This window comes from Rhamphochromis longiceps, linkage group LG8 (assembly GCF_057381845.1).
Source record: "Rhamphochromis longiceps isolate RC_006_pf linkage group LG8, R_longiceps_female_GT1.1, whole genome shotgun sequence".
In the NCBI taxonomy this organism is placed as follows: domain Eukaryota; kingdom Metazoa; phylum Chordata; class Actinopteri; order Cichliformes; family Cichlidae; genus Rhamphochromis; species Rhamphochromis longiceps.
This window is the reverse complement of record NC_140564.1, coordinates 22,344,930-22,368,844: the sequence shown is the minus strand read 5'-3', so window position 1 is coordinate 22,368,844 and position 23,915 is coordinate 22,344,930. Positions and strand designations below refer to the sequence as shown.

At 42.4% G+C, this 23,915-nt stretch overlaps 3 protein-coding genes and 1 non-coding gene across 4 annotated transcripts; 2 read left to right on the top strand and 2 right to left on the bottom strand.

The window, feature by feature from the left end:
- The first annotated feature begins 1,985 nt into the window (after positions 1–1,985).
- On the top strand, positions 1,986–7,526 carry klhl11 (kelch-like family member 11). The gene is made up of 2 exons (XM_085416502.1): positions 1,986–2,759; positions 4,849–7,526. Exons 1-2 carry the CDS (start codon positions 2,200–2,202, stop codon positions 6,431–6,433), a joined length of 2,145 nt encoding a protein of 714 aa, XP_085272628.1. The 5' UTR covers positions 1,986–2,199; the 3' UTR covers positions 6,434–7,526.
- On the bottom strand, positions 3,918–4,000 carry trnal-cag (transfer RNA leucine (anticodon CAG)). The gene has a single exon. It is a non-coding gene; the product is annotated as a tRNA-Leu (tRNA).
- A 1,213-nt stretch (positions 7,527–8,739) lies between the features above and the next one.
- LOC146663643 (7-methylguanosine phosphate-specific 5'-nucleotidase-like) lies at positions 8,740–17,820 on the top strand. The gene is made up of 10 exons (XM_085416501.1): positions 8,740–8,927; positions 10,317–10,391; positions 10,627–10,725; positions 12,170–12,239; positions 12,356–12,402; positions 12,509–12,594; positions 12,744–12,833; positions 13,220–13,382; positions 15,935–16,135; positions 16,221–17,820. The coding sequence occupies exons 1-10, from the start codon at positions 8,925–8,927 to the stop codon at positions 16,338–16,340; spliced, it is 954 nt and encodes a 317-aa protein (XP_085272627.1). The 5' UTR covers positions 8,740–8,924; the 3' UTR covers positions 16,341–17,820.
- A 109-nt stretch (positions 17,821–17,929) lies between these two features.
- On the bottom strand, positions 17,930–23,708 carry fkbp10b (FKBP prolyl isomerase 10b). The gene is made up of 10 exons (XM_085416497.1): positions 23,321–23,708; positions 22,922–23,067; positions 21,539–21,728; positions 21,158–21,303; positions 20,620–20,809; positions 20,337–20,482; positions 19,849–20,038; positions 19,599–19,741; positions 19,332–19,495; positions 17,930–18,399 (listed from the first exon to the last, which is right to left on the bottom strand). The coding sequence occupies exons 1-10, from the start codon at positions 23,515–23,517 to the stop codon at positions 18,205–18,207; spliced, it is 1,707 nt and encodes a 568-aa protein (XP_085272623.1). The 5' UTR covers positions 23,518–23,708; the 3' UTR covers positions 17,930–18,204.
- Between the last annotated feature and the right edge of the window lie 207 nt (positions 23,709–23,915).

Below are 23,915 nucleotides of genomic sequence, written 5' to 3'. Positions count from 1 at the left end.
CAAAAAACTAAACACCCGCCTTTACCAGCATCACTGTCCATCGGCTGTATCCTGAGCTGCTGATGAGGAATTGTTTGCTCTTCTGGACTTTAAAACTTCATTCTTCAGGTCATACCACAGTATATCAATAAAAAGGTAAATTGGATGTAAATGTGTATTCACATATAGATATATAGAGAAAGATGGATATATTGGGATGTCATTCAGACTGCAGAAGTGTAGTCGAATGGTAACGAGAGGGCAGCATTACAGACATTGAGGATGGCTACAAGTACCTGGGAATCCCACAGGCAACTGGAAATCATGAATCTCCAAATACCTGTAAAGAGGAGGAGTCAGCTCCTTTGGCCAGCTTATCTGGTGATTGGATAAGCTGGCCAAAGGAGGAAATGGAAGGCACAGACATCAAGACAGGAAATGTACTGACCATGCATGGAGGGTTTCACCCCAAATCCAGCACCCTGTGACTGTACAGTAAGCGGAAAGAAGGAAGCCAGGGACTACTGAGTGTCAGAACCACTGTCCAGGATGAGACAACGAACATCCATGAATACATCAAGAAGATGGCCACAAGCAACCGTGTGCTTAGTGAATACCTCAGGCGACAGAAACCCAAGAAAGAAAAGCTCCAGGAAGAGAAACCATCATGGAAGGACAGGCCCCTGCACCTTACATCAAGAAATCCTACCAGTGGCTGGACTGAAAGACAGCACAGAGGCACTAATCATGGCAGTGGATGAACAAGCTCTGAGCATAAGATCCATAGAGGCTGGGGTTTATCACACCAGATGAGACCCCAGGTGCAGAGATGCCTCTCAAACAATCCACCCGCCAGGATAACGACCTTTCGCAAGGCAAGAGGGGGGGGAAAAAAAAAAAAAAAAAAAAAAAAAAAAAATATATATATATATATATATATATATATATATATATATATATATATATATATATATATATATATATATATATATCAGTTGATTAATGATTTGTGTTCCTCTCACTTTTGTCATGGTCAATGCAAAGGTGTGTTTTTGCTGTTACCCTTGGATTCTTTTTCACTTCTGTCACTGCTGCATGTTATGATCTCTCCGAGGGAAAGTGATGGAAATAATCCTGAATTTCCATCCTTTTTTAAATAATTTGTTTCTAAGACCCAGGAATAATTTGCACCAGTTAGTTTTTCCTTGAGGCGATAACACCTTCTCAGTAAGCAGACTGTGTGGGCTTTTATTTTTAAGGGAGGGGCACATACAGAATTCACTTTGTTTAATTAGATATGTTTGTCTGACTTGGGTCAACTAAATGAAAAAAAGACACAATTTTACTTTTGGGTGCACAGACACTTGTTTTTTCTGCAGTGACTGTAGGTTTGTTTGTTTGTTTTTTCATTTGGACTCTTTAGATTTCATTTCAGTTTAGCGTCAGTTAGTTTCCAGAGTGTATTTTCGTATTTTAGATTAGTTTTCGTTGTTTGAAAATGTTTAGTTTTATTTGCTTCAGTGTTAGTTTTAGACCTTTTAATTATTAGTGTATGGAGAGCATATGTCAGAGGCAAGATTTTGCAAAATCTCAAACACTTCCATCAGGCAGGTTGTGCTACAATTTAGAAACAGATACTTAAACTGAGGAAATTTCCTCTGTATTTTTATTTGACTTTATTTATTCCAGGTTCACTGAAACGATTCAGTTATCCCCAACCCCAAAGACTAGTTTTAGTTAACCAAAATGTTTTTTCCACCATCTCGTTAACTATAAAAACCTGGTTTTATTGTTACTCAAGCTGAAACACAGTTTTATTATTTTATCATCCATGTATAGCCTAACTCAGGCATGAATTCTTATTACCAGTTTAAAGCGTTATACAGTTATGACCCTGATGTTACCTCATCACAAGATGCCAAAGTGCACATCACCGGCAGACGGATAACGGGCAACACGCATGCGCGCAACAGCCTTAAACAAAGGTAAACTTATCTTGAAAAAATAAAAATAAATAAAGACCCTTCAATACGTTATAACGCCACATCAATTAAATACGTCACACATTGCACGGTTTGCGTCAGAGATGTGGATGTGTTAGCTTGAATCTGAGGACCTCTCCCTGACAGCCAGCTAAAAATCACCGCACCTTTGGAATATTCCTGAAGACGGAAGTGAGCGCTCCTGTTTTCTCACCAAGCCTCTGAACGCAGTGCATGCATGTCAGTCTCCGAATGCTTGTTTACATGTGTTGGGTACACCTGTGAGTTATTCCCGAAGATAGTTCGGAGCTGTCATTTGCCTCTGAGTATCACCCCGTGCGGTATGGCAGCAGCAGCGGAGGATACGGAGGAGCGTGGCCGCAGCAACAGCACCAGCGGCGGGGCTGTGCAAGGAGCGCTAACAGGTGACGGCGAACCTGAGGAGGCCGAGGAGTTCACCTGTTCGGCCTACTGCTCGGAGCTCTCCCGGCGGCAGAACGAGCAGAGGAAAGCCGGGCTGTTCTGCGACGTGACTCTGGTGTTCAGCTCGGGAGCCGTGCCCGGGGTCCAGACGGTATCCGCGCACCGCTCGGTTTTATCCGCGGCGTCGCAGTACTTCATGCTGCTGCTGTCCGGACAGTTTTCAGAGTCCCGATCCGGGCGAGTGGAGCTAAAGGAGTGGAGCTCGGGCACGAGACCCGACACAGACACTGTGGAAAGTGTCGTACAGTTCATGTACACGGGAGAAGTCAGGGTGACCACTGCCAATGTGCATGAAGTGTTGGAACTTGCAGACAGGTGATTTATTCATTTATTTTTAAATTATTCCGCAGGTGAATCAGATTGTGGATTTCACTTTGCTTATATGCGGAAGTATGTAAGTCACACCAGGTGGCGTGACTTTGTATGCTGTCATTACAAGAATTAGTTAGCAGGGTCATATTAAAAACTGACGTCCAGTGAGGGGGCAAACAACGACCCAGTTCTCATCAACAGAGGAGTATCTAATAGGCTCCACAAACTGCGACCCTGAATTAGAAAAGCGGAAGAAAATAGATTAATGGATGGATGGATTGATTGATTTGAAATTTTCCCTAAAAAATAAAACAAAAAACAAAACAAGGATCAAACTGATATATTTAAATTTGTTTTGTACAACCAATAAGCGGATATATACAGCAGTTTGTTATAATAGAGGGTCAAGAAAATTAGTAACAATCATTCTCGTGAAGCTGGATGTGAGTTTTGGCATTTTGCTCAGTAATAGATGACAAATTAAATTCTGTTTCATTAAGAGGAAAAGCAAGAAACCAGCTTATCTCTTTATAGTAGATGTGGTCCACACAAGCATCTCTTGCACTGTTTTTTGGCCTTTGGGTGTGGTGGACATATTATTACTGTTATTATCAGGGTTAAGTGTTTAGAAGTTGCATGGTTGACAACTCCTATGTCGATGGACTTGTAAGGGTGTGGCAGCTTGCGTGGTTACATCTTTGCTATTATTATTTACTCTTCATTAGAGCTATTATATCTTATATTTATATTATGTAAATGTAACAATTTTTAACCTTCAGATTACAAAAATCATCATTGTAAAAGAACTATTGGCTTAATTTTGTTATCTGCTTCAGTTTCAAGGTCCTGATGTGGTTTATGGTGGCTCCTTGGCGCTGTGTTATAGCTTACCAGACAGCTGAATAGAACAGTGTATCGTGGTATTGATTTTATCCTGGGAGTCTGTCTCAGCGAGGCTGTTTGAACAGGTTGTCATATTGCTATCTAACAAAAAATAATTTAAGATACATTCACAGAACTCCACAGGCATGAAGCTTGAGTTTAAAGTTGCAGGTGTGGTTTGATCCAATAGTGCTGAGTAATTAGACCACACCTTTCTATTCAAAGTGCTTCCATCACAAGTCAGGACTTAAACTATTATCTTTGATTGTTACACTTGCTTGTCAGGAGTGGGATTTGAACCCACGCCTCCAGAGGAGACTGCGACCTGAACGTAGCGCCTTAGACCACTCAGCCATCCTGACACTTAAGAGTTATTCGCGTTCAACCCGCAGATTTTATTGCCTGTGCAAATTTTTATACTGTCATAAAATGCTTTACATAGAGAGTCAGTATTTTTTAATTAATTCAATGAAATTCATCCATCCATCCATCCATTCGCTACCGCTTATCCTTTTCAGGGTCGTGGGGGGTGCTGGAGCCAATCCCAGCTGTCATAGGGCGAGAGGCGGGGTACACCATGGACAGGTCGCCAGTCTGTCGCAGGGCTAACACACAAGGACAGACAACCATTCATACTCACATTCACACCTAGTGGCAATTTGGATTATCCAATTAACCTATCCCCACAAACTGCATGTCTTTGGACATGCAGCACGGTGGCACGGTGGTTAGCACTGTTGCCGCACAGCAAGAAGGTCCTGAGTTCAATTCCACCATCAGGCCGGGGTCTTTCTGTGTGGAGTTTGCATGTTCTCCCCGTGTCTGCGTGGGTTCCCTCCGGGTACTCCGGCTTCCTCCCACCGTCAATGAAATTCAATTCACTTTTATTTATACACCAAATCATAACAACAATCGCCTCGAGGCACTTTGTATTGTAAAGTAAAGAGCCTAAAATAATACAGAGAAAACCACAACAATCAAAGGATCCTCTTTAAGTAAGCACTTGGTGACAGTGGGAAAGAAAAATTCCCTTTTATAGCAGGAAGAACGGGAACGGGCAGCTATCTGCCACGACCGGTTGGGAGGTGGTGGGAGGAAGACGGGATAAAAGACACATTGTGGAAGAGAGCCAGAGATTAATAATAAGTTAATGTGGCAAGGAAATATAACATTTTTCGTATGCTGTAACTTTGATATCTCACTCTGTCAGGTTTCTGCTGGGGCAGCTGAAGACCTTCTGCGGAGAGTTCCTGATGAGGAAGTTGAGCATGTCCAACTGCGTAGCCGTGCACAGCCTTGCACACATGTACACGCTGAACCAGCTCGCTCAGAGAGCCGCCGAGACGATCAGGAGAAACTTTCACAAAGTCATTCACAACGAGGAATTCTTCACACTGCCCTTTCACTTGGTGCGAGACTGGCTGTGTGATGCAGAAATCACCGTGGAGTCTGAGCAGGAGTTGTTTGAGGCAATCGTGAAATGGGTCCACCACAACCCAGAGGAGCGAGAGAAGCATTTTGAGGACCTGTTCAAACTTTTAAGGCTGCCACAGATCGCTCCTACTTACCTGACGCGTGTCGTGAGGAAGGAGCCCTTAGTGGCAAACAGCGCGGCTTGTCTGGAGCTGGTGTCCAGTGCGCTCGAGGTCCACGCTGTTCGTTATGAGAGCCCCAAGAAGGCTGATTCAGATCTCGGTGACTCCTACGAGGCGACGATCCAGCCTCGATATGGTCAGAACATGGATGTGATCATGGTAGTGGGTGGTGTTTCGGAAGGAGGAGATTATTTGAGCGAATGTGTGGGCTACTTTGTTGCTGAGGATCGCTGGGTCAGTTTGCCACACATCCACAACCACCTCGATGGACATGCTATTGCTGTCACCGAGAATCACCTTTATGTGGCGGGCTCAATGGAGCCCAGCTTCGCCAAGATGGTGGAGCGCTACAATCCTAACCTTAACTGCTGGGAGTCGGTCAGCAGCCTGACCACACGCAAGCATTCGTTTGGCCTCACGTGCATCAAAGACACACTCTACATCATCGGCGGCCATGGCAACTTCAGTCCAGGTTTCAAGGATGTCTCCATTTATGAACCTGAGCAGGACATGTGGCTCAATCTGGAGCCAGCGCCAAAGATCCTGCGAGATGTAAAAACAGTGAGCGTGGAGGATCGCTATGTGTACGTAATGGCCAGGACCCCCGTAGATATAGACAGCGATGATGGGCTGAGCACGGTGACCACCTGCTACGATACAGAAAGCCGCAAGTGGCAGGAAGTGGACTCGTTACCGCTTATTGATACCTATTGTAGTTTTCAAATGGCTGTTGCATCCAGCAACTTCTATCACACAGCTTCCTGTTGCCCCAAGAACTACACGGTAACACATGAGGCCGCCCAGCAGAAAATAAGCAGAAACATCTCAGAGGACATCCTCGACAGCCTCCCGTCAGAGGTCCTCAGCCTGGAGGGCGCAGCCATTTGCTACCTGGGTGAAGACATCTTCATCATTGGCGGGTGGAGGAACAGCAACCACGTAGAAAAGCAGTACCGCAAGGAGGCCTACCGCTACTGCGCCAAGAGGAAGCGCTGGATGCTGCTGCCGCCCTTGCCCCAGCCACGCTGCCGTGCGGCGGCCTGCCACGTTCGCATCCCGTACCAGTACCTCTATGGCTCCCAGCGTTACCCCGTCCCCCACAACCTGGCTCGCCAGCGAGACCGCATGCAACAGATGCAGCAGCTCCATCGGCGCACCCTCAGCCTGCGGAGGCAAATGCAGTCTCAGATTGAATGTTAAGAATCAGATATTCTGCTTTAAGTCATTAGCACTTCATCTGCTGATAAATGCCTTGCTGTCATCTCAAGACTTTGTTTCAGTTATTTTATTTTATTTTACCTTAATTGAGGTGAAATGTTTGCGCCATTTTTTCTTGAAGCGGGTTTGCAGTGAAGGAAGCAATGAGTCTAATCATTTTTGGCCTCATGCCTTACTTTCTATCGTGCCAGCAAATAAGACTGCTGTTGGTTTTGTTTGCGAAACAAATCACAGCTCAGCTTTTTAAACCGCGGCCTTTGTTAGCATCTTAGATAAAGGATGTCAATGTTTCCTGTGTGTGCAAAACAAAAACAACAAAACTGTCATGAGAAAACTTTGTGTCAGGAAGCATACTTGGCAAAGTAAATGATGTCTATTTATTGTGATGTATGTTAGAAGGAAATCATGAATTACAAAAACTAATTCAATAGCTAACTTAGAAAAGAAGTATCAGCTGCTTTAACTGTTTGCTTTCCTTTCCGTTGTTGTCATTGAGGGGTTTTTTTGCACAGTATGCATTGGAATAGTGATGATCGTATACTCTGTGCCTAAACAGACAATCACAATTTCGTAGCAAGGACTGAATGTTGACAAAAAGCACACGCTGTGCGACAGCTTGACTTTGGATGTGTGTGTGTGATTTATTTTAAGCTGGTCAAAAAAACAAAACTCTATTTCATATATACGATTTCTGGAAAGATGGACTAAATACCACAATGATAATCCAAGTATCGGATTTTGTGTTTAAATACGACGCTTTCCCATTTCACATCGCAAGGACAACCGCTAACAGATCCAGCCACTGACAGCAGTAACTTTGTGAAAATGTTTGGTTTGTGGGTTTTAATGGATTTGTTTGGTGTTTGCTCTGCATTTACGCTTCTGGCAGAATCTGTTTAGTGTTTTTGTCTCGGTGAATGAAAGCACATATGAACATTGCACTGTGGAAAGATTTTTAAATGTGCTTAATACACTAAACCAGCAAGACGATGTGTTATTTTTGTGAATGGTTATCATTTCCCCACTGTGCCAATAAAAATAAGACCTGTTCCTTAGTGACACCATTGATTTATTGTTCTTACTGCATTAAAGGACCTTGAATGTTAGCTTTACTTCTGAAGAGCGTTCCTTTGAGTTTAGTGACCCCCTCAAACATACCATGCTGGGTGTAGTGAATAAAGAGAAACTCATTCAGTATTTTTGAAGCTGTGTTTAGATTTTTGTACCAGTTTGGTCAATTTTAGATCAAATGTAATAATAATGGATTGCATTTATATAGCGCTTTTCGAGAACCTCAAAGTGCTGCACAATTCCATTATTCATTCACTCTCACAGTCACACACTGGTGGAGGCAAGCTACAGTTGTAGCCACAGCTGCCCTGGGGCAGACTGACAGAAGCGAGGCTGCTATATCGCACCACCGGCCCCTCTGGCCATCACCAGTAGGCGGTGGGTGAAGTGTCTTGCCCAAGGACACAACGACCGAGACTGTCCAAGCTGGGGCTCAAACCGGCAACCTTCCGATTACAAGACAAACTGCCAACTCTTGAGCCACGATCGCCCTGTGTGACATGTGACACATTTAGCTGTCGTGTACTCTTGTGTAAAATGTCTAAAAACAGCACACTTTTATTCTGAAGATCTCCAAATGTTCTAAATATGGAAGAGTGCTCAAATACTATATTTACACTTCAGGAACTCTTAATATCCAGTCCCTGCGATCAAAGTACTTTGATTGTAGAATTTTGCACCTTTTTAAAATGTAAAGCAAAAGTCTTGAGGCACCCCTCATTTCTTTATATTTTGCTTCTCAGGTCCTTCAGAAGAAATTTTCTCTGGCCGCTGGCTGATTTTTTTTAATTTATATTTATTTTTTTACTCTTCTTCCGTCCAGCTCTCGAACCTGACCATTTCCAGAGGAATGGTATTTATGATCTATGAATCTGTGATCTATGAAAAACGTTCCTAAGTCAGTGGATGAAAAATTATGTGTCTGCACATAGCAGATAACTTGGCAAACAACAGATGTCTGCTTAAAGAAATTACAGAAAAGCTTGACTAAGACAGCAGATGGTTCAATAAATAAATCGCTAATATGTTTCCCATTTTCCTAGCAAAATATAAAGATTTTTTCTTCTATCGTCACAGTATCTCTACCATTAATAACTTGGCCTCGATATTCGTCTAGTGAAATTCTAGTACTGTGACAGCTCCCTCAGTATATCCTCACCATCAAGTAGGAACAAATGCATGTCGGAACCATGGTTAGTGTGGCGTAGACGCGGGGGAGCTCTATGTCTGTGACAAGCAGAAATGTAAACAATTGAAAGCAGCAGCGGAGTGTAAACTGCATATAATTTGATTTTGAAATATTTTCACATAGATATTCAGACGTTTTTAACACAATGTGCTCTTAACGGTCCCTCTGAATAGTCGATAAAACGTCGCTGACGCCTGAGCTCTCCGTGAGAAGATGGTAAGTTGTAACTGTCAGCGGTTACGTAATCGCGTCGGTAGTCGCTGAATCGGCTGTTAAAGTTTAACCGGTTGTGTTATGATAACCTGTTTTTGCTGGCAGCATAAAAGAAGTCTATTCATTCAGATGCAGCTCATATTTGTACGGCATTGTCAGCAGGCTGGTTATGAGCTGTAACCACAGTCTGAAGTGCAGTTTGGAAACCAATATTTAGACCCAATTTATGCTTTTATTTTGAAAGAAAATAGGTACATAAGGTGTATGAGCTGCTTGAAAGGAAAACAGGAGTTTTATCGACTACTAAAACTGAGGGCTGCTCGGTTAAATCAGCTTGCAGCCACTGTTCGCTTGTTATGAATAAGCCCGAATGACAACTTTCCAATACAATGTTTAGTAAATAGCGCTATGATGGTGGGAAGCATGACTTAAGAACAAAGGGGTGTTTCCACCTCACATTTCCTCCTCCATCATCTCGGTTTTGTCTAAAGGTAGTATGGTCCAAAGTTTAAACTGCTGTGAAATTTTCGCTTCACATATCAAACACTTTGCCTTGGACTGACTTTCAGCATGTTTGTTTGTTTGTTTGTTTGTTTGTTTAAATCTGAGGGCATGCTTAAATTCACATCAAGTATAAAATATCGAAAGGGGTACCATGTGGTCAGAACAACTTAACCTTGCAAGGCTACTCCCATGGAACAAATGACCTGTTTCATTACTCTTAATTGTCTGAGATATATACACCGTCCACTGTGCTCAACTTGGGGTGATACCATGCATGGATGGTCAGGACCTTCTGGGTCATGATTTCACTGGCTTCTACTCTCCTCCTTTGGCCAGCTTATTATCCTAGCAGCATACCTGATGACCCTCTGCAGGTACTTAGTGGTTGCAGCTTTCGTCTGTGGGATCCCCAGATACTTGTAACTCTTCGTTATCATACTACTACACCTCTCCGAACAACACTTTGTATATCCTGGTGGAGTGAAGCGATCCTATTGGCTTGAAGTTGTTGTATCTTATATACTATCTATGAAGTTGGGCCTAAAAAAAAACTTTTGAAAATTGTAGAGTTTTCTCTCATCAGTGGGTGATGATATCTGTCATCCTGGCTCCCCCTTGCCATAGCATGTGTGTTTTACCTCTTCAATATCTTTCATATTTATCTCTCTCACTTATGTCTGTGGTGTCTTACTGGATGCAGACATCCCCAGGCAGGAATCAAACTTGCAACTCCCACTCCAAAGACGTATAGTCTTACCACTACGCTGGGTACACTATAAACTGATTGACTTCTCCAGAAATTAAACACTTTATCTTATCCAAAACCATAAACAAAGTAACTCACTAGGTGTTTTAGGTAAAAGTAACCTCTTATGGCTCTGCTTGCAGATATATCACGTTCCCTGGATCTATACGCCAGTGCGGACCGTTCTGGCAATTTGGCACCAGCTGACGAAAACTGAGGTGAGGAAGCTCCTCTGAAAATTACCATGTGATGGCTGAAATTATACGGAGCAAAATAAATAGTTTTCTTTCTTTTGTTTGTTTTTTATCATAAATAACCTCCTGTGTGTGGGTGTTGGCTTTTCACTGAACTAAAGAGTAATGCCTCAGTGTAGAAATGGGTCCGCATTGCAAAATAAAAGAAGCTTAATTTATAGTGAGTGTAAATTGTAAGTCCAGAATCTTTTCTGTTCAGATCCCGGAGCTGGCCAAGTGCTCGGTGCTGATGAGGGAACGCAGCAGAGTGGAGGAAACGATCCACTGCATGCAGCGAGCAGGTGCAGGAAACCTGCAGGTAAGTGCGCTGAGTGCAGGTTATACACACAAACACTCGTTTGTAAATGCTCATTTGAAGAGTTTTGATTTCTTATGTGAAGATTGCAAACTCACTACAAGAGTCTTACAGGATCGAAAAGCCTTCACTGCTAAAATCATAGACTTTTGCACTATGCTGTAGGTGTTCTTGACTTAGTGAGATGTTATGAAGTTTTTCTTAAAAAGTGAACGTACCAGATTGTAGACCTCTAAAGTTTTTGCGATTCCACTCATAGGTTTATTTTGGTTCAACACTTGGAATCAACTCGAGATCCTTTAATAATAAGGGAACAGGTCTCACCTGACCATGAAGCTGCTTACCTGCCAATTGTCCAATTACTGAAAATGGGGAATTATGTCTAAGAATGGCTGGATGCATCAGCAGGGATGATGAGACAGAGTACCGGGCTGTGGTCGACTCCTTTGTCACGTGGTGTGAGCAGAATCATCTGCAGCTCAACGTGGCAAAGACCAAGGAACTGATCGTGGACTTCAGGAAGACCAGGAAACACTTGACCCCTGTTTCAATCCAGGGGGTCAGTGTTGACATTGTGGAGGACTATAAATACCTTGGAGTACACATTGACAATAAACTGGACTGGGCTAAAAACACCACAGCACTTTACAGGAAGGGCCAGAGTCGTCTCTATTTTTTGAGGCGACTGAGGTCCTTCAACATCTGCCAGAAAATGCTGAGGATTTTCTATGAGTCTGTTGTGGCCAGTGTGATCCTCTATGCTGTTGCATGCTGGGGGAGCAGGCTGAGGGTCGCAGATGCCAACAGACTTAATAAACTGATCCGTAAGGCCAGCAATGTTGTGGGGATGGAGCTGGACTCCCTCAAGGTGGTGTCGGAGAGGCGGATGCTGTCCAAGATAAAGACAATGTTGGATAACACCTCCCACCCACTCCATGACATGTTGGTCAGTCACAGGAGCTCGTTCAGTGAGAGACTGAGATTACCGAAAAGCACCACTGAACGACACAGGAAATCATTCCTGCCTGTGGCCATCTCCCTGTACAACGCATCCACTTAACACACTGTTTGCTGCTACAGCTACACATGTTTCTTTTCCAAATATTTATTTATAAGTGACTTATGTATGTATGTATGTATATATATGTATATATTGTACTATTCTTAGTTAGCGTATTGTCTGTCTTGTCTTAATGTTGGTTTAAAATGGAGCACTGTAACAAAAAATAATTTCCCCCAGGGATCAATAAAGTATTCTGATTCTGATTCTGAAAATCCTAAACACTTAATGTAATACCTAAAAGCTGAAGGTCTGCACTTCAATCACATCTTAATTGTTTGATTTTAAAATCCTGTATGATGGTGTACAGAGGTAGAATTACAGTGATTCCCTAAAAGCACATGGAGCTACTGTAACTGTGCATTTATGTGTCTGCTGTTTTCACAGGTAATCTCAGACTTTGACATGACACTGACCAGATTCGCTCACAACAGCAAGAGAGTTCCCACCACTCACAGTGAGCACAAAGACACTGAAAGTGTTCCCATGATGTATTCCAGTATGTATATACAAATTACTGGATGGATAATGCAAGTTTTACCTGTGTGGTTTTTGTTTGTGTCTTCTTTTTAGACATCTTGGATAACAGGCTGCTGATTAATGAAGACTGCACTAAAAAGGTAAGAGCTTTACAAACACATGGGTTAATGTGTTAACTTTAACTATGTTTGTTGCCATGTGGATTGGATATAATATTAATGAGTGTTCTGTTGTTCTTCTGTGTAGATGAGGGAGCTGTTAAACACTTATTATCCCATAGAGATCGATGCTAGCCGGAGTGCTGAGGAGAAACTTCCTCTCATGGTTGAGTGGTAAGAAATAAATGTGTCAGATATGAACTCATTTGATTCCAGTGCCTCCTCAGAGCATACTGAATAATATACAGTGAATTGTAATTTATATACACACTGATGTATGTTGTTAAATGGTTGATATCTTGTATTTATTCTGCTCTCTAAAGGTGGACAAAAGTCCACGAGCTGCTGATTCAGCAGAAGATCAGAAAAGACATGCTGGCCCGGGCTGTGAAGGAATCCAGTGCCATGCTCAGGTACGCACAGCTCAAATTACACAGAACTGATTTATACAGAGAAGAATGTGTTTACAGTTACAGCTCTGTTTACAGTTATGAAGCTTTTTGTCATTTAAAATATTCTTCGAGGCAGGTGATGTCTATACTAATCAATTTATTACACTGTCACAACAAAGCTAATACATTACAGCTGCTCTGCAATGAAAACATTCATTTAGAGGCGAAAATACTTATTAAAAATGAGGTGGGAACCAGTAACATCAGCTGTGTTTGGGTTTCAGATACTTTCAAAAGCAATGTTTAACACTGTAAAGATTATATGAAACATTTCTATTTAACCTCTGTGGTGTTTCTTCATGTTTCATGGTCTAATTTAGTCATGTTTGGTGTGTTTCTGTCTTAAGGGAAGGGTACAAAGTATTTTTTGACCATCTGGCTGAGCACCAGGTCCCTCTGCTGATCCTCTCCGCCGGGGTCGGTGATGTCTTGGAGGAGGTGATTCGACAGAACCACGTCTTCCATCCAAATGTCCACATCATCTCCAACTACATGGACTTTGACCACACTGTGAGTTTAACCACACTCAGCCTCACACACGTGTCATGTGATGGATATGACTGTATACATTTGTAATTTTACGTCATATAATTACTAATATATTACATACATATTAGTGCACAAGTCCATGTTTTTTTGTTTTGTTTTTAAACACAAAACATGATTCGCGGCTAACTGAGAAGAACAAACTTGTCTTTATATTTAACAAAAGCTTTTCACGCACATTGTTTTCCTTTTAACTTCTCTAATAAACATTAATCATCATGCATTAATAGGCATGCAGGAAATATAAGATTTATTATTAATATTTTCTTAAATCTATGCTCTTATAATTGCTTATTTTTGCACGTTAGCTGACTTCTGTCACATCTTGTAAAGTCTCATCATCAGTTTGTCAGTCGTCTGTGAAACACCTTGAACTGCATGTAGTTGGATTGACTGGTTCAGTACAATGGATGTAAAAGCTTGGATCACAAGCTTAAAAAAAAGAATCATTTTGCCAGGTTTAAAAGCTTTAAGCTTCTAGCCAAACCAGTCAGTTTAGACGAACCAGCATCGCACGAGGAATTACTGGCAAGTAAGTTTGCAGTTGGATACGTTTGAGAGGTGTGACAATACACACCTGGTTAGTTGAACCACCTGCCACGTAGTTTTTTGAAAGGAATTTTCAGTTTTTGTTTTGTTTTTTGTACAAATTTTCCTTACAAAGAAAGAAACTGTTACAGCTTTTTAGAAAGGATCCTTTCTGTGTTTCTTACTTTTTACTGAAAAACGTGTCATATTTCTCAACTGTTACGTGTAGTCAGTACATTCATGTTCAAGTTTCGCTCTGCTTTTTGCTAAATGCTTGCTGAAGTTGGATCCAGCCAGTGCTGTGCAATTAAGCAAACTACAGTTGTACAATAATTTACAATAATTCAAATTCAAATTCAAATTTTATTTGTCACACACACACAACCATACACAGTATGACATGGGGGTGAAATGCTTGTAGCTGTACAATGCCCGACCATTAAATGACAGAAGAAAAGTTTTACAATATTTACAATTTACTACAAAAATTTACAAATTAACTTAGGAATTTACAGTAAAGAATGTGCCAATAGCAGAAGAGATTATAAAGATAAGGATTATAAATTATAGGAATTATAGGATTATAGGAAATGTGTGGTGGTGCGTGTGGTGACGTGTGTGAGAGTCCAGTCTTATAGTGACGTGTTTGGGAGAGTCCAGTCCTACACCTGGTTCAGGGCCCGAATAGCCTGGGGGAAGAAGCTCCTCCTCATTCTCTCTGTTTTGGCCTTAAGGGAGCGGAAGCGCTTCCCAGACCTCAACAGTGAGAAGAGTCCATTGTTGGGATGGGAGAGGTCCATCATAATCTTCCTAGCTTTGGACTTGCACCGCTTGGTGTAGATGGACAGCAGGTCAGGGAGCTCTGATTGAATGATGCGTTCTGCCGAGCGCACCACCCTTTGCAGATCTCGTCTGTCCTGCTTGGTGCTGTTCCCAAACCAGGTGCAGATGTTTGACGTCAGGACGCTCTCGATGGTGCAGGAGTAGAAGTTCTTGAGCACCTTCAGTGGCAGATGGAAGTCTCTAAGTCTTCTGAGGAAGAAGAGACGCTGACGGGCTTTCTTAACCAGGGTGTTGATGTGACAGGACCATGACAGGTCCTGAGTGATGTGGACACCCAGGTATCGGAAACTGTCCACTCTCTCCACTGGCGTGCCACTGATGATGAGGGGTTTGTAATTCCTCGCCTGCTTTGTAGTGAAGTCCACGATCAGCTCCTTAGTCTTGCTGATGTTTAGGAGGAGGTTATTCTCCTGGCACCAGGTCTCCAGGTTCCTAATCTCCTCCAGGTAGGCCGTCTCGATGTTGTCGGAGATCAGGCCCACAACAGCAGTGTCGTCAGCAAACTTGACAATGGAGGTGGTGTCGGATGTGGCTACACAGTCATAAGTGTACAGTGAGTACAGCAGGGGGCTTAAAACACAGCCCTGAGGCACTCCAGTGCTGAGTGAGATGGAGGGGGAGACTTGTTTTCCTACCCTCACTGATTGGGGTCTGTCTGTGAGGAAGTTGAGGATCCACTGACACAGTGATGAGCTGAGTCCTAGATCCGTCAACTTGGTGAAAAGCTTAGAGGGAATTATTGTGTTGAATGCTGAACTGTAGTCCACGAACAGCATCCTAACATAATTCCCTCTGCCAGTGTCCAGGTGACTCAGGGGTGTGTGGAGCAGGTGAGATATGGTATCGTCTGTGGAACGATTAGTCCGGTAAGCAAACTGAAGTGAGTCGATGGTGGGAGGAAGTGAAGAAGAAGAAGTGTCTTGAATTCTCTTGTTTTGCATTTTTAGCACATTTCATACCTTTATAAAAGTCCAAATTCACACTTGCAAGGTGGTCGTCTATCTTGCTGGTCAAGTTATTCATTTCCCAGCCTTCCTCTGTAACTGTTGTCATGAGCTGTCATGCATCTTTGTTGTATTGGTCTTTTGAATAGATGTGTGATAGCTTACTTACCTTATTGTAACGCAGCATTTCTTGCTATTAAGGGGGTGCTGCAAGCCTTTAAAGGTCAACTGATTCACACCTTTAACAAGCGAGAAGGCGCTCTGTCACATGCAGCCGGCCTCAGAGAGCTGCGGGGTCGACCCAACGTGCTGCTGCTAGGAGACTCACTGGGAGATCTGACCATGGCCGACGGGGTCTCTGAGCCCCAGAACGTCCTCACCGTTGGCTTCCTCAACGACCAGGTCAGACCGGTGTAGTGCTGTCCTGGGATTTGTTACTTCGACACGGATCAGTTTTAAAAGCTCACTTGTCTGTTTGGTGTTTCAGGTGGAGGAGAGGAAGGAGTCTTACATCAACTCTTTCGACATCGTCCTGGTGAAGGACGAGACGATGGACGTTCCAAACGCCATCCTCAGGTACATTACCTCGTCGAGAGACAACAAGTAAGACGCACAAAAGGATCCGGACTGAAAAATGCACGGATTACCTCATTTACTGCATTCACCCTGTCGCATGCTGGACAATCTCACAGCCTCACTGACCTCATGACTGAATATTTGAACATCAAATCACTCTCTGGACCCGTGTTCACTGTAACGCGGTGCAGATGTTTAAAAACGTACCGTTCTGGTTTCACAGGCACGGGCTGGGCTCCGATTCAAACTGTTTTCTAGTGTTGCATCTAACTGGCCACGTGTTACCTCAGCTTAACTCACCGAGCTGCCAGAACATTAAAACCACAGACAGGTGAAGTTGATAACACAGGACTCCGCATTCTCAGAGCAGGACTATGCACTCCACTAAACACTCCACTCAAGAACCAAGCCTACAAACACCCAAGATCCCAATCCACTGAGGTGCTAACTCCATAACCCACAGGATCCAAACAATCCGCTTTATCAGCACATCCTGTTTTTATTTGCAGGCTGCCCTGCGGGTAAAAACAACAACAAAAAGAAAAATCAGTCTGAACCATTAGCCTGCCAGCCCATTTTACAAGTGTTCTTTAAATGACTAACTTTGTAACCATTTGTGCTAGAGACAAAATTCAGACTGTGCCAGAAAGACGAGAAGACAGATTACACTGGGATATTTGGTCTGAACACAGACAGCACTTCACATTACCGCAATTCCTCAGTCATGTTGGGATACAGAAAATTGGGATATAGAAAATTCAAATGATTCCTGAAAGATAAGAATTTTTTTTTTTTTAAATTTTACATCTAAAGTTACAAAATAAGTCCAGGCAGCCTGTTTTTCAATCCTAATAATTACCCTGTGATTTATTTGTTTTTTTAGGAAGAAGCTGTGTTTTATGTGTACTGCGTGTTACCTTTGTGTACGCTGTGAGTACTTGAAGTTCAAGTCTAAACATACTGTGCACATGAGTTTCTTCATAGCATGCCGCTATGACAGTGCAGCGAACAGCCTTTTACCTCTGTGTTTTAAACGTTTTGGGTCTGTGACAGTGGACACAGACACATTAATCCTGCTATGCTATGGCAGTACTTCACAGCGGGTTGTTGCTGTATGTTAAATGCAGTAAGCTTGTTGAGCTTTCTCAAACATATCGTGCTCAAAGATAAGAAGATGTACATGGACTAGCAAGCGTTTATATTTAAATGTACTGTATATTCTTTTTCTTAAATCCAAAGACAAAAAGGATTTCCTCTTGATTTTCTATGCTTATTAACTATCATAAAGCAATAATAAGACCCTGTAAGTCTAATAATAACAACAAATGCAGTTTTATGTTGTGAATCAGTCCTGCTGTAGCATTTCTTTCTATTAGGTGTCTAATAACTCCTTTATTAATATATATTTTTAAATTGTTAACAATAGTTTGCAAGAAATTGAAACTAAATCGGTGCATTTTAGTCTTAACACGTATGCTGGTGCTTTTCAAACAACGTTTTTACTGTTTTCTTGTCTGTTTCAAAGATTCCCATTAAGGTTACATCTATTATCTGGTGCAGAAAGCAGAGATGCGAGATCACAGTGAGGAAAGAAACAACAGATTGTAAGAAAAAAGGAAATGGTTTTTCTACAAACATTTTAATGAATGTGGTGTTCAGGGACAAATAAAGGTGCTTGTTTGTTTACAGCAATCAAACAGACATTTGTAACACACACAAAAAATGATAGTGAAAAAGATCTTCTGCGCTTTGTCATTTCAAAACTTGAAACCACTAAACCATGACTCCGTGTGGGGGAAAAAGTCTCTTGTTGCCTGTTTGTTGGTTGTTGCGGTTTTTTTTTGTACTGTGTTGGAGGTTTATCCCTGAGAGAGAACCAAACACTTTTGTCCTCATCACAACTCCTCGTGCCTTGCCTGTTCCCGCTCTTTGTCCTCATCCACTTTAAGTTTTAGCTCGTTGGCTGTGATCACGCCGTCTTTATTTCGGTCCTGGTTTTGGAACATGTCGGTGACGACCTGCTCCATGGTCAGCCCGGGCTTTATGCGACCTTTGCCCTCTGCCACCTGCAGCTTGATGAACTCCGCAAACTAAAGTTACAGAGATCGAGAACCATCAGTCACAAATTAGTCAGTGATCACCGTTCACTCGCCTGTTCTAACGCCAAAGAAAAACCCTTGTTTCACTATGTGAAAACAATATCGAACATGAATAATAATTATTTAAAATTACAATTTAAAAAAAAAAATCAGCGTTGTTCTTAGTCGCACCTCCAGATGGCAGTAAAGTAAGTTGGGTACGTTTCCGTGAGTCGTCGTTTATCGTTAAGAAAAATCACGATTTCACAAGAAAAAAAAAAAATCTTACAAAGTACAAGAATCAGTATTTTGATACATAAAACATTAACAGTAACTAATTGTATAGTGTGGGAAACAAATGCAGGCTTATACAGCCTAGTAAGTGCAGGCTAAACTGGCTTGCTTGCATCTTGCCATATACAGAGGTGTGCCAGTCCGTGCAGTCGGGGGCGGAAAAAAGTTATTAGGTTTAGGAAATTGCTTTTTCACTAGGATCAGGTAGATGTGGACATTTTCCCCCTTAAGAAATAAGTTCAACTTTTAAAAACGGCATTTTCTATTTACTTGCAGCGTCTTTGTCTAATGCTAAAATTTGTTTGATAGATCTCAAATATGTTAGTGTGAGAACTATGCAAAAGACTAAGAAATCAATAAGAGGGTCGAATACTTTTTCACAACACTGTAGTTTGCGTAAAGAAAATTCAGTAAATACTTCATAAATCATATCGTGTTCAGTGAGCCTGCAGACTAAAAAAAACAGAACAGAGTTGACAAGCATGAATTAAACTAATGTTAAATAATAATGTGATTATAAAGGAGGAACTCAGACATGATGTCAGTAGACATATTTTAAAAAATCCAACGGTTACTTGGACTACTGATGTTGCTTTTCCTCACTGCCTTTTTTTAAATCCTACTATGTGAAATGACAGTTGTCTACGTACCTCCTCCTGTGGCACCTCTGCATTCTTGTTTATGTCCAAGGCTTCAAACAGGTCTGTAGGAGTGTCCTCCAGCCACACAAACAGGTAACCAGGCGGCACGCCCTTCTCAAAGCTCAGCAGCTCTATGTCAAAGACCAACACGGCGCTGCTCGGCACACCAGCAGCTGGCAGAAAGTTAAAAACACCAACTGTCAACATCTGTAAGATGGCAACTTTTACTGGTGCTATGGCCATAAACAAGCATCAGTCATACAGCAGAAATCTCACCTCCCCTTTCCCCATGGCCAAGGTGAGGTGGCACCGTTATCACCCTCCTCTCTCCCACACACATGCCCTGCAGGCCCTGATCCAGCCCGTCGATCACTTTGTCTGAGCCCAGGACGACGTCCTGAAGGCTGCCATAGTTGTGTCTGAGTACAAGGCCAGTTAGGAGACAAAACAAAAAGATGACTTATGCTGATCTAAAATTTGAATCGCTGTTAAAAGAGATGAGGATGTGCGTATTTGTGTGACCCACGAGGAAAAGAGCAGCGTCCCGTCCATGAGGGAGCAGTTGTAGTGGTAGCGGACGAGGTCGTTCACTTCTGTGGTCTCGTTACACACTTCGGGTCTGTGGATGACCTGGACAGCCACAGTGTCGTTGGGGTTGTGGAAGTCGATGACGTGGATGTCAAAAACGAGCACAGCAGAAGGAGGGATCACATCACCTGGTGAGACCATAGAGAGGTTTCATTTAACGAAAAACGCACATCAACTATGACCGTCCATGAGCCAATGATGTGATTTGTTATTGGTGTCTAGTTTTTGTGTCGTACTATAATCTATACATAAGCCAGGATAGGATTTATTAGGTATTATGTAGTAGCTTAACACTGCCATTTTACATTTTTATTATGCACTGCATTGACACCCTTAAGACATAATAAGATTTCTGTCAGTTTGAGTTGGTTTTATTTTCTGGAGGAGAGAACTTCCCTGACGCTTGGAAACTTTACACTGACTCACCTGCTCCGTTCTCTCCATAAGCCAGATGTGGAGGAATAGTGATCTTCCTCTTCTCCCCAATGCAGAGTCCCAGCAGGCCCTGATCCATCCCCATTATTACGTACCCCATCCCAATGTAGGTGTTGTAAGTGCTGTTCCTCTGGTAGCTGGGGACAATAAAAAGGCCAAAAATGAAAGTTTATGTTTAAACCTTAAGCTGTATTGGCAGTGATGCGACAGCAGTATTATTTCACATATAAAATGAAAATTAAGCTGCAGCCAAATCAGCAGAGCATGAGCTGACCTGGTATCAAAGGTGACTCCATTCAGGAAGGTGCCGTTATAGTGGTACCGAATGTAATCTCCGACCACGGACCTGCGAGTGCATGACTCCGGCACCACCTGGTTCTCAACAGTGATGTTATCCTTCGGGTTGTGGATGTCCACCAGCAGGACGTCGAACACCAGAGTCGCCTGAGGGGGAATCTCGTTACCTGGCAGACAGAAAAGTGGAGAATTTTGGATGTCACATCTACTAGTTGCAACATGCAAGTGGTTGGATATAAAGAAGAGTTTCTCTTTGATTTATTCAAAACTGCAAAGAATAAAAAGGTTTGTGATACACCACAAAAAACGTTTAACTTCTGGTTTCACAGAGTATTTTGCAGCATCCTTAAGCATCAAAATCACGTTGCCTACCTCGGCTTTAATGTTACCGTCTCAATTATTTGACTTATTCTGTTTGTAAAAATGATTTCCCTTCACAAATACATTGATCAGCCACAATCGGTCCCTTCTTGAATCAACATTTCAATCTCTTTATGAAATTCGGAGTTCCTCACCTGATCCCTTTTCTCCGTAGGCTTTGAACGGCGGGATGACGATTTTTCTGATCTCTCCCACACACATGCCCAGCAGGCCCTCATCCATGCCCTTGATCATCCAACCCTCACCTACTAGGGAGTTGTGTGTCTGTTTCCTGGTGTAGCTGCGTGGGGCTCATACAAGCGCAAAGTCAAACACACAACTTCACACAGACAACATACCTGGATGACACAACACAGACAAATTAGAGCTGTGATTTGGATTAAAGATTTGATGACTTAGACTTAGGGATAAAATTGCCTAAAAATATTGGTCCCATTCAACTCATGCTGGTTTGAAGAAAGAGTCAATAAACATCTTATCTTCTTCAGAAAACGGTCACCAAAGTCAGAATTCACCTGGAGTCAAAGACTGTGCCGACGAGCAGAGTGCCGTTGAAATGGTAACGCACAAAGTCAGTACGCATCACGGAGCGCTTGCAGTCTTTCGGAGTGGTGATGGTTGTGGTTACAACCAGGTCGGCCGTGTTCCACAGATCGAGCAGGTGGATGTCAAACACGAGGGTGGCGTCTGGAGGAACAACGTCACCTGAAAATAAGGTTGGATGACAGTTAGGTGGAAGCTGCCGACAGATATGGGTGGAAGCAAAACAAACAAATAACTTATGGTCACTAAGGCTTTCACACTGTGCTCCAAAATCCACACAAGCATTGATTTTACATGCATTTCCGTAAGTGATACATTACAGTTGAAATGGGATGTTGGTAATTTAGTTTCCGGTACGTTAACGACTACAAATACAGAAGAATAACTCTTGTTTAGATACATTTTGAGTGCCATTAAGTTTGCATTTCAACACTTAATGATGATATTATTATTATCAAGTGTTGTATGACCCCCAAGCTGTTATTTTTGACTTTTCTAAATGTCATTTTGCTGCTACAGCAAGCCTTTGCATTTTTTTATTTTATTTTATTATTTTTTAGGGCCTTTTGCAGCCGAACCACCACAGAACAGTGAAGCCACCTTAACTCTTTACCCCTTGAAAGCCTACTAGGAATAACCCTCTCCTGGCCCTAGTTCAAAATGTTAGTGAGAGTGGTCTCTGCCTATGCAACCACCCTTAAAAAAACAAAACAAATAAACACAGAAACTATATAATGGTACAATGGGTTGCCAAATAGTGTCTTTAAGGGGGGAAAGTTAGTAAGCCTGCTAAAGAAGCAACAGGCCTGTCTACAGAAACCAGAAAGCATTTCTATGCTGGACAACTGTCAGTTTGTGAAAACGTGATTACACAAGTTTGTTTGTAGATTTGAATCACATACGCATGACATCTGAAATGCAAACAGCCCACCTAGGGTAGCCAGGAAAACTATAGGCTATTTATGCACACTCTAAAACAGAAGAGCCACAAAGTAGCTGCTACGGAGCCAAGTTGAAATCCTGGATATGAGCTGTTGGTTAGAGTGGAAACTCTCTTGTGTGCTATAAAAACATTTTAAAAAGATCTAACTAAACAAGCCCAAATCATTATCATCTATGCAGTACATTGTTTTCTCTAGATTCACAGCTGCAAACTCTTTAATCATCCCACAGCCATATTGCAGTCCAAATTATTGTATGTGTCTACCCCCGTCTGCTGTGGGTTGCATTGAGTTGAGTTGAGTTGGGGCATTTTTGCGCTGTACAAGTCTACAATGGGTATCAATAATCTATTGATAAAAACGTCCTTTGCAAATTAGTGCCTAATAATGTTCACACATGACCTCTGCACTCACCTGCCCCGGTGTTTCCATAGGCAAGCTGTGGCGGGACGGTGATTTTCCTGCGCTCATTCACACACATGCCCTGCAGACCTTTGTCCATCCCCGCAATGAGCCGACCCTCCCCGATCAGGCCGACTTTAGCTGCTCCTTTCTGATGGCTGTGAAGGAAACAAAGGAACGTCACAAGTGGGTCAAGAGAGGGCTGCCTCTGCGGAATGTGCATGTAGAGCCTCATTAACGGAATCTGCAAACTTGCTTGAACTTGTAAATCATTATCTCGGTATTTTTGACATTTCTAAATGTCATTTTGCTGCTACAGCCAGCCTTTGCATTTTGGGGATTTTTTTTAGGGCCTCTGCAGCCGACAATGAAGTAAAAACGTAAATTATAGCGTAATGTGGACCGACTCACCTCGAATCAAAAGTTTTTCCATCGATAAATGTTGCGTTATAGTGATAGCGGACGTAATCTCCGCTTTTCACTTCTCTGGCGCAGTCTTTGGGGATGAAGTATCTGTCCACGACTACATCTCCAAGCACAGGACTGGGGTTACACTCCACGAAAGAGCCGGAGATGAGAAGGAAAAGGGCAATGCAAAAGGAAAACATTGTTTGCAGAATAACTTAAAATGGATTTCAAATAAAAACGCCAAAAAATTAAAAACATAAATCAGTTTAAGCCCTGCGTTGGAGTGCGCTCTTCACAGCGCAGAGGGGCCGGGCTGCAGATGTGGAGCTGGGCAGCGGTGTCTGAATGCTGTAAACGTGGACAACCTCCAGCTCGCTGTACAAACTTTTTTTCTTACCATGGTGGAAGGAATGTGGGAGCTGGGAGAGGCAAGCCCCTCCGTCAAACTTACCACAATAAGAAAAGAAAAGGAAAAAAAACATGAACTCCTTCAAAATAAGATATAGCGGTAACTGGGTCATTCTTACTATTCGGTGCCATTTGAGTCCTAATGACATAATATGGTATATTTAGTGTAAAACTTGTCTAATGCTTATTT

What these genes read in the sequence shown, in the direction of transcription:
- klhl11 (XM_085416502.1), top strand. Translation starts at nt 2,200, where the DNA reads ATGTCAGTCTCCGAATGCTTGTTTACATGTGTTGGGTACACCTGTGAG. An exon ending in GTGTTGGAACTTGCAGACAG is followed by an intron (nt 2,760 to 4,848) that starts GTGATTTATTCA and finishes TCACTCTGTCAG; the next exon opens with GTTTCTGCTGGGGCAGCTGA.
- LOC146663643 (XM_085416501.1), top strand. An exon ending in CAGGTGCAGGAAACCTGCAG is followed by an intron (nt 10,726 to 12,169) that starts GTAAGTGCGCTG and finishes CTGTTTTCACAG; the next exon opens with GTAATCTCAGACTTTGACAT. An exon ending in GAGAGTTCCCACCACTCACA is followed by an intron (nt 12,240 to 12,355) that starts GTGAGCACAAAG and finishes TCTTCTTTTTAG; the next exon opens with ACATCTTGGATAACAGGCTG.
- fkbp10b (XM_085416497.1), bottom strand. Translation starts at nt 23,517, where the DNA reads ATGTTTTCCTTTTGCATTGCCCTTTTCCTTCTCATCTCCGGCTCTTTC. An exon ending in GGAGTCACCTTTGATACCAG is followed by an intron (nt 20,483 to 20,619) that starts GTCAGCTCATGC and finishes TATTGTCCCCAG; the next exon opens with CTACCAGAGGAACAGCACTT. An exon ending in GGGACGCTGCTCTTTTCCTC is followed by an intron (nt 19,742 to 19,848) that starts GTGGGTCACACA and finishes CCTTGTACTCAG; the next exon opens with ACACAACTATGGCAGCCTTC.